This window comes from Pseudonaja textilis, chromosome 4 (assembly GCF_049901715.1).
Source record: "Pseudonaja textilis isolate UNSWEBS1 chromosome 4, rPseTex1.2, whole genome shotgun sequence".
NCBI classification, from domain to species: domain Eukaryota; kingdom Metazoa; phylum Chordata; class Lepidosauria; order Squamata; family Elapidae; genus Pseudonaja; species Pseudonaja textilis.
This window is the reverse complement of record NC_141993.1, coordinates 36,351,533-36,363,922: the sequence shown is the minus strand read 5'-3', so window position 1 is coordinate 36,363,922 and position 12,390 is coordinate 36,351,533. Positions and strand designations below refer to the sequence as shown.

Sequence of the window (12,390 nt, the reverse complement as noted above, 5' to 3'; positions counted from 1 at the left end):
TTTAAGCAAAGTAGTCAATTTTGCCATTTCAGCCAACTCCATCAACTTCTGCAACCATTCTTCTATGCAGGGGTGGTATTCAGCAGGTTCTGACCAGTTCTGGAGAACCGGTAGCAGAAATTTTGAGTAGTTCGGAGAACTGGCAAATACCACTTCTGACTGGAGATTTTACAGTATCCTTCCCCTGCCATGCCCACCAAGCCATGCCCACAGAACCGGTAGTAAAAAAAATTGAATCCCATCACTGGTAGGAATCGAAGTGTCCTTTTTTGTGTATACAAAAGTCCATTTTGTGCATACTAATAATCTTGCTGCTGTCAACATGTATAGTAACAAAGTTCCAAACTTTTTCTCCAATTCTTTTTCCATTAAGCCCAAGAGGAAAATGTTCTGTTTTCATATCTCCATTTTCAGGATTTTCTGTATTAAAATATGAATCATAGTCCTTTCAAATTTTCTGACCAAATGGTGCTCATCACTGTACGTTGAATTTGTTGCCAGTTTTGTAAGGTCCTCAAAGTCACATGATATCATTTGTAACCTTTCTTCTGGCTTCCTACAAATGAAGTCAACAGGGAAACTGGCAGGGCGTTTCAAATGATGACCATACAATTTCCTTGCTTAATGACCCAGGGTGATTCACTTAACGACTAGAAGTGCCGGAATTTCCATTGGTAAGTGGCATAGTCACATGATATCACGCTTTCCAACTGTGTGGCTTATTGACAGTAATTCTAGCCCCATTAACCAAGAACTACCTATAGTTGAAGAATTTTAAAGAATTTCCTTTTTGATTTGGTCTACAGCCATTAACTTCTTTTGCCAACTTAAGTATTTTGATTCTGATTATTACTGCATCTATAAACCACTTTGCTATTTTTTGACAATGAAAAAGGAACAATACTTCTAATAATTCATGTTAGAGTATAAATGTTATTAAAACATTTTAGGAAAAAAGTATACAATATAGAAACATTTAGTGCCATCTACTAGCTACCTGTAAAAGAACTACAGGTAATCCTTGAGTTACGACCAGAATTGAGCCCAACATTTATGTTGCTAAGTGAAACGTGTTGAGTTTGCCCCATTTTACTACCTTTCTTGCTACAGTTATTAAGTGAATTGTTGCACAAGTTAAGTTAGCAACACAGTTGCTAATCTGGATTCCCCATTGATTGCGTGTCAGAAGGTCACAAAAGGTGATCACAAGTATTGTTTACTTGATTGTTAGTCTGAAGTTGACCTCGAAGTTAATGTATGCTGATCTGAGTTCTGATTACTGGTGAAGAGGTGCTGGAGTCCTTTTCTCTTTGGGGCTGGTTGATTGTCTCTTTTGCACAGTCTACAGATGTTGTTAATATCTACATGTCTATTGATGGTTGATTTGTCAGAGTGCCAGGCTTCTAGGATTTCCCTGACATTTTTGGACTTAGCTTGGTCTGGAATGGTCACAGTTTCCCAATTGAAACTATGGTAAAATCTGTCTATATTTTGTGAAATTAAAGAATTTTCATCATGCCTTCTGACTACCAGTTGGTGACCATGGATGCATTCTGCCTGTTTGTCCTGCTATGCTGATTTCATGTGGTTGTAGTAGTCTATCTGAGATATGGCAGTAATCTATTTCTGGCTTGTGAGATAGGTTTATTATTGCTACATTTTCCAGTGTTTCTCAATTATTTAAATGAGCAGTATATTGCTCTGGCTAAAAAATAATAATGTACAATAAGAGTTTGAAAAAGTTTTGAAGTGGTCTAGACTGCAAAATAAATTAATGCGAATTCAGTAATTATATTAATAGTGTGTTTCCTAATTCAGTACAAATTATGTATACTTTTTTTTAAAAAAAAGTTTAAATGCTTCCTTTTAATGATCTTATTCATTTAATATCTTTTTTCTAGCATCATACCCGCACTATGGCAAGTTCCACTCATTCATTTAATATCATACACATTAACATGTGTATATTTATCTCTTTGTGTACAATTGTTATTCTTAGGTTGCTGTTTTTCCTTATCTTGTAGGTTTTCTCTTGTTCCACATTTTTAAAAATCAGAAATGCTAGAAATTGTCTATCTAAAGTACCCCAATTTATTTTTCCCCAAGTTGTTTCTTTCCATCATAGAACTTAGATTCTAATTGTCAATTCATAGTGACTCTCTGCATATCTCTTCAGAATGGAGCCATATTCAGCAGGGTCAGAAAGCAGAATATTCTGAACATTTGCTGAGCTTTATACCACCAATTCTTATCACAAGAAAATGTTCCACAGAGAGGCAATCTATGCTGCAGGAATTGTATCCCAGGCACACAGTTTCTAAATACTGGTCCCATTTTGTTTCTGCATTTTATCATTCCTAAATCATTCCAAAGCAGCGGAGTCGCCCAAAGCAAACCACATTATGCTTTATGCACTGTTTTTCCAAATTTGGCAACTTATAAAAATGTGTGGATTTCAGTTCCCAGGATGCTCCAGCCAGCATGCTGGCTGGGGAATCCTGGAAGTTGAAGTCCACATATCTTCAAATTGCCAAGTTTGAAAAAAGTTGTTTGAAGTGCAGGGGTCTTCAACCTTGGCAACTTTTAAGTCTGGTGGACTTAAAGCTGGCTGGGGAATTCTGGGAGTTGAAGTCCACCAGGCTTAAAGTTGCCAAGGTTTGAGACCGCTGCTTTAGTGTATATTCAGCTAGGAAAGCAAAGCTGGCTGAGGAATTCTGGAAGTTGTAGTCCACAAGTCCTCTAGTTGCTAAGGTTGGAGACCCCTGACCTAGCAAACTCCAAGATCTTCCTTAGAAAGAGGTTGGTGGGTGGGGAAGAGTATTCTCTCTCAGGACAGCCCTTATTTTTTATTTGTTTTGACCCAATCAGAAGCAAGCGGGTACAATAGCTGTTGGCCAACAAACTCGTCTTCCTATGGGCTATTCTTTTGCCTAATGCCCGTGCTTCCTCGAAAATGAGCAAAACCTTTGGGGTTTTGTTTTGGTTTTCATCTTAATGCCGTTCCAGTCGCATCCTCAGCCGATCGCAGGTCAGGTTGTGTGAACGTGGAGGCAAGGCAACCTTTGAGCTAGTTGCCACTTCCAAGCCTTCGCCAGGGAGAAGCCAAAGCAGGCGCTAAAACTCGAAATGGAAGACCGGCTGGGTTCCATTGGTTATACGGAGCCGAAAGTTTTATATTACTCTTGTTCTTATTCCCACTGCAGTTGTTTCCTTTAATTTTTTTTTATCTGAGTCCAAGTTAACATAACATGTGTAAGTTTCTTTTTTAAATCCAATTATATCCACTGACTGTGTAGTTTTAATATAGATCCACACATTAAAACTAAACAGCGATTTGCTCGTTTGCGGCTTAGCTTGCTGGGTAAATTCAGCCGGCGAGGCTTGTTGAGAAGGAGGAAGCCACTCTTGGCTCTTGATTTCAAACCCGAAAGCGGGCTGTCTCATCCTTGGGAACTTTGATATGCGTGGACTTCAACTCCCAGAATTCAACGCGTACACTCGGCTGGACTTTAGTAAGCGGATGATAGAGTCCCCCCTTCCCGAAGATAGAGTGTCGCTGGCAGAGGCTTATAAGGTAGGGACGGTGGTAGGAACAGCTGTCCCCCCCACTTGGCTGGGAAAAGGGGTGACTGCTGTCGAGGGCAGGTGAATGGATAGAATAGAATAGAAAGAATTGACCCGATAAACAAATCTGGGAGAGACGGTAAGTGGCAAAGGGAAGCCTTTTAAAACACTGGCTGGGTCTAGGTGATCCACTTAATCTGGATACTGAATTTGCCCAGTGCATTACTTAAAATAACCAAATGGGCTAAATCAGGCACGACCTCGGAACCAGGTTTAACATTTAACAAACGTGACCTGGCTGTGACAGCCATTTTTCACTTGCTTAGTTCAGCGAATTATTTGAACAGGGGACTCTGGAAATCCGGGGCGGAAATACTACTTCAGCAACAGAGTGGTCAATGTCTGGAATACTCCACCTGACTCTGTGGTTTCTTCCCCAAACCCCAAAAACTTTAACCTTGGACTTTCTACTATTGACCTCACTCACCCCTTTCCTAGGAGGTCTGTAGGGGGAGTGCATAAGCGCACCAACGTGCCTACCATCCCTGTCCTATTGTTTCTTTTATTTTTCTTATATGTATCCATGTATTCATAACTATGTTTTTACTTATACCTATTATCTTGTAAGCAATTGACAAATCAAATCAAATCAAATCAATAAATCAATAAATCAATCAATAAATAAAAAGATCAAAGCACGGAGAGATGCACAACCCCGCAAAATAATCCAGCATTTATTTATTTATTTCCACCCCATAAATTCAAACATCTTAGTAGGTGTTTTTTTTTAAAAAAAAATAGTGGCTATTCTGTTATACATGCGAACAAGATAGATAAAGATGGTAAGATACTCCTGGTCTATATTTATATTTTACTGAAAAGTTATGAAATTGTTACATCTGAATTCCCTAATAGGAACATAAAGCAAGGGTAAATATTCATCCAATTCATTCATAAATCTTTCAAGATTCATCTTTAGCACCAACTTAAAACAAAATGAAATGCTGTGGACTTAGAGTTATACGGTTGTGAAATATTTTTCCCCAAATTTCTATTTTTCATTGAGTGCTGATTTAAAATCACAATAATTGTGATTAGTATTACTGAGAATTTGCTTTAATTTATAGATAACTTCAGTAGGTGGCAGTAATGCCCATCTTATTTTAGCTTTCTTTAATTTCTTTAAATTACTTTAATTTTTAAAAAATGCTGTGGGTTATTGAACAAACCGCACGATAAACATAAATCATACTTTGATACTGATTTTTTAGTACTTATGAAAAATGATAAATGTGGGAAAGTAGGAAGAAGGTGTCTAGCTTGTTCACCGCCTTGTTACTTATAAAGCAATAAAGGCAGAATAAAATTCTAATAATAAACAGCAAAAGGTTATTATTTTTTTAAATAGATCTCAGTGTATCCATTTTCAATATAACAGTTGCCCTAGTGAATGCATGCGTTTTTTATGTTCTGTCAATTATCTGCAACACTAACAACTCAAATTTCTCTGTCATTTATTATGAGCAATTGTTGTTCTAACTAGGAAAAGCGTGGCATCAAAAGCTACCAGAAAACAAAGTATTCAGACAAAGCAGTGGTTCCTTCAGTACTGGCATTTCTGATCATTCTTTGTGTGAAACAGCAAACACACGCAATGTTATCTTAACACAGAACGTCAAACCGTCAGTTCCTTGGTCTCACAGAAGTTTCATCAAGGGGAAACCATGGAGCAAGAGAGAGTTGGAGGCCATCAGCTGGGTCTGTGTGTGCTTTGTGGTTTACCAGCAGCAGGTAAAACTAGGACAGCACAAGCTCTGAGTTCCTCCTTGAGGAAGTGCAAAGGTTGGTCCTGCATTCTTCTCAGTTATGACGATCTCATTCCTTTGGAAGCATTTGGTGAAACAGAGGTAAGATTAGGGTAAGTCAGGTAGTAGACTTTCATCAAATGTATTATCATCACTTACTTCAGAAGACTCTGGGCAGTTGGAAGATTTTCTCACTAAAGTTTTTTTAATGCAAATTTAGTAAGTTAATCAACAACAAATAGCAAATTATGAGAATAAAGAGATTTATAGAGTTAAATCCCAGCTTGATGTTTAGAACCATTAAGGGTGTGTATATGTGTGTTACATACAGGCACACACATTGATGGTTGTCATTGCACTGTGGTATTTTGGTGGTAGTCATTGCACTGTGGCATTTTCAGATTTCATATTAACTTTATAGTTTAATTAGTTCAATATTTTATTTTTAAAATTAACAATCTTATCTTGTGTATACGTAGTCTTAAATTTTCTAGTACGAGTATAATTTGTATATAAAGGGAGCATACTGGTTTATCACAAATTCATTAAATCCTTGACTAATAAAATGTCATGTTAGTTTTGACTTTATTTTCATAGCAATTTGTTTCTTTTAATAGAATATATTAACATTCTCAGTAAAAAAATAAAAGTATATCAATCTTTTAAATACTTATGAATGCTGGATAACATTAACATCAATACTAGCCTGCATTTTTAAAACATGCAGAAATAAGCTACTGGAAATAGTTCTATATCCAAATTTTACTATTTTGTTCTTTAGTTGTAATATTTATATTAATTACCAACATAGTGTTAAATTTTGATAGTATTTTTATATATAATTACTTGAGAAGAATAAAAAGAATAAAAAGCTTTGCACTGAATCCTTTGTCCAATTGTGCTGTTAATTTTGAGAGGGTCTGCTGCTAAATTGTTCCAACAGGAACTGGAGTTAAGTAGTTTTTCTGGAAAGACTCCAGCAGTACCTTTATAGTGAAATTGAGTTTTCTAGCAAAATATGTGGGGAGGGGAAGGATTTAAATTAAATAGAATGACATGGCTAAACAGAAAAAAATTACCAGTAATCTAAAATATGATGACCACCATATCAAAATCTATGGAGACCAAATCTCCATTTTATATTGAGGTAAATAACAGTGCATTTGTTGACATTGATAGCTGCTCCAGATTGCAGCCAATTTGTAATCTAACATGAATAATTGTCTTCTTACATTATAGATTTCTCATTGGAGATCATACCGGCATGAATTATTATTGTACCTTGAACACTTCCTTCAGGCTCTTATTAAAGGGCAGCATTATGTTCCTCCTTCAAACAGAACTGAAACAATGTGGAAAAGTTTTTCCTCCTGTTTGATAGAACAAGGATTAATATCTGCAGGAACAGAAGACTCTGCATTTTGTCAATATTTAATAGATTTCATTCCACTCAGGCCAATATATTTTATTTTAGATGACAACTTTTATTATCGGAGTATGAGATATGAAGTGTACCAGTTAGCTCGCCAGTGTAAGTTGGATGTTATATTTTACACCAGTGATTCAACCTCACAATTTAGCAATGCAAACCATAATGTTGAGTCGTTGTAGTTAAAAGAGATTTTTCTTGGTGAGCGGGGTTGAACTTCTCAATGACATCTTTTGTGCTGTCTTACAAATCAGTAAAGTGTTGCATACCAAAACATCTTTAGTGGGCAGTCATCCATGGTACAGGATGCCACTATTTTTTGCCTGATTTTTGTGAATTGTTGTTTTTGATATACTTATAAATCTTGGGGCATGAGTATAGAAATGACTTTTCTCAACCTGATGAATGGCCTTGGCTGGAAGAGGACCATAAATCTCTGTGAGATGGAGAGTCAAATTACTTCAATCACCAATAGGAGTATTTCTTTTCTTGCCTTTCTTTCCAGTTCGATAGCGATTCTGATAAATTGGCATCTATTCATTGGTGGATTAGTATGCAACAAAGAGGCTATTGGTTAGGAGTTCCTCTGTGTAAGGAGGGGCTACTCCAGCTGTTCCAGACAAATTGGTGCTGTTCTTGAATCTGAGGTGGTCAGTCTGTGGTGTTCAGCTGTTCCTGGAAGGACATTGTGAAAACTGTTATAGCAGTTAAAGCTGGCATGCCAGCTGCAGCTTCTTCTGGACAGAAATATTTTGACCTCAAAAATTCACATTTTGAAAGATTGATTATTCATTATTTATTAAATTTAGAGGCCATCCAACTCTATCAGGACAGCCTACATTTTAAAAAAGTAAAGAACAATAAAACATACATAGTACACCAAAGAACTGTCTGTAGGAGAATGGGATTATATTTTACTAGCATTCGGATGACCTTATTTTTCCAAATTTAATACAAATACTGATGCTTGTTAAAGGTAACTCCTTCAACATACATGTCTATTCAGGTGTTTCCTCTTTTTTTTACTTTGCATGATCTAATTGTTCTGTTTCTCTTGGTACTGAATTTAGGCAATTGCTACTTATTTAGGGTGGGGGTAGGAGACTTCTAAGATATTTTGTATCCTGCGGGGTTCATTCTGACAGCATTAAAAAAGACTTTCCTCTCATTGAAGCCAGTGGAAAGTATATAGCCAGCTCTGGGACTGCTGTAGATAAAGTGCTGGGTTGAAGTATGTCCAAGAGTTTGGATGGTTTTATAACCCGCTGAGCAAATTCCCTGGGCTGCAAATATCATAATTTTTCTCTTGTATTGAAACAAATTCTTCCTTAAAGGCCGACACCAGAGAGACAAGCTTTTTTCGTGTAAAGGATAATGTAATCCATTGACATAATAAACCTCAAAAGGGGAAAATTGATCACCCCATAATCCTATTTGATGTCTTCAGTTTTCCAAAACTATTTTTCATGCAATGTATTTTATGTAATGCATATATGCATTTTGCTTGCATATCAACAAGATTTAACCTGAAAAACTTGTTTAAGTAGCTATGCAGATTTGTGTGTGTGTGTGATTACATTTAATAAATATTTAATTCACCCACTGTTTAATTTTTAATTTCAGTAAAGTTTTTTTGCATCTTACGCAGTTTGAGTTTTAAATGACCGTTTTTGATAATACATATTTTTTATGTTTTAGATTCATTGGGCTTCTGTCAATTGTTCCTAGACAGCCAGGTTGAAGTTTGTTTAGAGAGAAATTCTCAGAGAAAGGAGCCATTACCTGAGGAAACCATATTTGCAATGGCACAAAAGCTAGAATGTCCAAATCCAAAAAAATACACGTGGGAGGAAAATAGCCTTACTCTGAAAAGTGCTGAATTTTCATTTGAAGATAAGTATGTTATCTCATTGCAACAATTATTTATATTCTTTTTATAATGGTCTATGGGCAGTCTCTGTGTGTAGGATTCTTACTTCAGAGAAAAGGAACTTTTGAGAACAGGGAAAACTTACATAGTCTAGTAAAAGTTGCTTTTGGAAGATATGGGGGAGGGGAAGGGCTCCTACTTGTAGAGAAACTCATTCATTTGTACTGAATTGCAGTTTGTACATTGAGCTTCAGGTTTAACTAATTAAATGGATGTTATTGGTCCCATTGATCTCAGATATTATCCTTGAACAAACTGCTAGACGTCTATATGTGTGTGCATTTGCAACTTAATGTTATATATTTTTTCAGTCTTCAGGTATTTAATTTGTTATCTTCTGCTTTGGAAAATCCAGTAAAATCTATGGAAGAGAATGCAGAAGAAAAGGTACCTTGGATTCTGTGGGTAACAAGTTCAAGAAATGTGCTATGGATGCCCTTGATAGGAATAATATATTTTGCCCCTGACATTGTGGATAAAAATAAACAAGAGAGCTGGACAGCTATCCAGTGTTCTATACCAGGAATGACCTCCCCCTGCCTAAAATGGAGGAGTGCAATTTTTATTTATTTTTAATTTATATGCTACCCATCTCACTATCAAGTAACCCTGGGCAGCTTGCAACATCATAAAAGGACAATATAAAACAATGAGAACATTAAACACATTAAAAGCATTCAGCATTAAAATCAAGATATTAAAATAATCAAAAGACTGGATAAAAGGGATCAGCGCACAATTGGCCTTTGACAGTTCAGAAGCAGATCAAATGGGATAGATGCAAAACTCAGATTCATTTTAATTATATCTAATCAATGGTGTGTGTGTGCGCGCGCGCGCGCACAACATGTTTGTTCAACTAATGGAGAGGCTTTAGAGCCATACACTTTGGAGGGCAGGGACTGCACACACTATGGAAGCCAAACTTTATTCATATTAAAATATAAATATTATTTATTGTTCAATTTCTGCTTCCCAAAAGCTGGGTAGAATAAAAAAAATTACTACTCAGAAGGGTTAGGGTTAACCTTATTGCTTATGATTGTTTTCTATTTTTAAAGTTCCTAAAACAAAATTTAAATTTTCCAAATTGTCTCCTGGGCTTTTTATACAAATGCATCACCAGTTTCAAAATCTTAAATCTTTTGATCTTTGACTTAAAGACACTGTCTTCTGAAAATATAAAAGCAACTGCAAACAGGTGGCAGTAATGATGCACTAGAAGTTCAGATACATTCTTTAGTATCTTGTTCTTTCAATTCAATTGATGGAAAGTTGCTGTGAGAAAAGGTTGCATTATGTAATTGTATGTGGGAATAACCTTGGGAGAGCAAAGGAAGACCTGTAGCCCAGGCAATGATCTGATAAACGGAACTTTAATCTGAAGGAGGAAGATTGGTGAAAATGTCTCAGAAGTGCCTCTCCCTAGTTCTGGCCAGAAAAAAACACCCCAAAGATGGATCTTGGGTATTTCCCCGCCTCCTTTTCCCCTATAGTCTTTGATGCCAGGAAGTTTTTACTTTTTCCCAAAATTTGAATAAATACATTTTTGGACATCAAATGAGGTGGAAAAGATTTACAGAATCTTTAATGTTTAAGAAGCTTGTTCATCACTGACAAAAATGTGTACTGATTATGTGGAGAAGGAATACAGGTAACAAAATAGCCCATTTCAAGTATAATTTCTCATTTACAGTAAAATACCCCTATTTAAGCTATAGTTATGCAGGTGGAGGCAATACTGTTCATTCAGCCCTTGTGTATAAAATTAGATTGTGGAGGGAACTTGCTGCAGAGTTGGAAGAAAAGCAGACATTTTGGGGCTATGCCAAAACTTGGCAGGGAAGGTGAATAACTTTCAGAAAGTAACCTAGAATTGTTCTGATACAAAGTAATCTGTATTGTTAATTCTTGCTAATTTATCAAAGTTAGACACCATCCATCTTACTATCCAGAATTCTGGTGGACCAAGGTATCAGTAACTCTTATTAAAACAATGTTGGTTGATCTTGACTAGGAGATGGATCGGGCTATATGTGCAAGCAATGTTCTACATCAAGCTGATCAAGCTCTCAGGCGAACAATCTCTGAAACAATGCGGAAGGCTAAAGGTATGCTTAGCAAGGGATGACTTCACTAGTGGGAATGCAACTTTTCTGAGAATTTTACTGCAAGGAGGGTGCAGGTCTGCTTTTTTTCAGATCAACTAAATGTTGATCCATTGTTTGCAACAGGAATTGACTTGACTGGCTTGTCTCCTGAGCCTAATTTCATGGGCTGAGGGAGAGTGCCCCAAAGTCAGCCAGCCAGCTTTCATGAGTAAACTAGAACTTATAGGCTTCTGGTTTCTAGCCTGGTACCTTAGCCACTGGACCAAACTAGCTTTCATTATAGGAAATGTTAACTATTGCACTGAAGACGGTGCTAACAAATGATGCCTATGGAACAGAGAGCTGGGCTGGCTGTAATATATCTGAGAAGGATAGTAATCTTACAGTTGAAAGGTTGGCTGTTTTTTTATTGTGAGGTTGAGTATTAAAGGTATAAAATTAAGTCTCAAAAGTTTAGTATATATTGTGATATACCCTATGGAGTTGATAAGCTGATTTATAGACTAAGCCACAACTGGCTGGGTTTATACAACACATGAAACATGTCTTTTATACTACAGAGGCTGATTATACCTGCTAAGCCAAAGGAAACAAACTACAGTATACCCTAGACTTGTTTATAGATCTGTTTTATAGCTGTAGCCATGTTCTTTTTATATAATAGCTATCCTTCTGAAATGTTAAGATAATACCATGTTTAAAGTACAGCATTTCATTGTTTTGTTTTCCAGCCAAAGGCCTTACCCCCAGTGAAATGAAGATTTTGTCTGAGGAGCTCAACAAGCAGAAAGTGGAATTCTTAGAAAAAATAAAACAAAAGACTAATAAAGAAAATAAGTTTTATGTAGAAAATAGCCCATTTAATATAACTTCTGTATTTTCCCAAGAGACAGATGATATTGTTAAAAAGTATTTAAATAAACATTAGCATTTTATTTTGCTTCATGATGTGGTATCAACGGTGTGGTGGAAATTTAACAAGAATAAAGCTATAATAAATATAACTTCCCTGTGTAATTTTAAAAGCAGCTAAATTTAGTTCTGAATGGTAGAATGAAGTAATGGGAGCTCACTCCATTATGCGGTGCTAGGGATTCGAATTGCCAAACTGCCAACCTTTCTGACCCACAAGCTCAGCGTCTTAACCAGAGCCACCGCAACCCTGACATTCATTGACTGAATGAGTCCTTGTCATTCAGCAACTTCAAAGTTATGACAGCACTGAGAAAAGTGAGTTAAGACGGTTTACACATTTACGATCGCTGCAGCATCCCCAGTCACATGATCAGAATTCAGACACTTTAGATGGTTTCAGTGTCATGCGATCATGTGATCCCCTTTTGCAACCTGACAAGAAGTCAATGGGGAAGCCAGATTCATTTAGCAACTGTGTTACTACTTTAACAACTACAGTTATTCATGTAACAATTGTCTCACTTGGCAACATAAAATTTTGGGCTCAATTATGGTCATAAATTGAGGACTACCTACACATAACAAGGATGGTTGTTTTTAACTATATCATTTTTAAGCCTGAGTGTGCATGATCTG

General features: G+C 36.4%; 1 protein-coding gene across 6 annotated transcripts; it reads left to right on the top strand.

The window, feature by feature from the left end:
- The first annotated feature begins 3,500 nt into the window (after positions 1–3,500).
- On the top strand, positions 3,501–11,833 carry PSTK (phosphoseryl-tRNA kinase). 6 transcript variants are annotated; one of them, XM_087932582.1, is made up of 7 exons: positions 3,501–3,574; positions 5,236–5,355; positions 6,609–6,900; positions 8,497–8,695; positions 9,040–9,115; positions 10,746–10,839; positions 11,571–11,833. In XM_087932582.1, exons 1-7 carry the CDS (start codon positions 3,521–3,523, stop codon positions 11,765–11,767), a joined length of 1,032 nt encoding a protein of 343 aa, XP_087788708.1. In that variant the 5' UTR covers positions 3,501–3,520; the 3' UTR covers positions 11,768–11,833. The 6 variants fall into 6 exon arrangements, with proteins under 6 accessions (XP_087788708.1, XP_087788707.1, XP_087788706.1 ...); XM_087932581.1 differs by having other exon boundaries at positions 3,535–3,574; positions 5,236–5,471; XM_087932580.1 differs by having other exon boundaries at positions 3,535–3,574; positions 5,108–5,471.
- Positions 11,834–12,390: the final 557 nt, after the last annotated feature.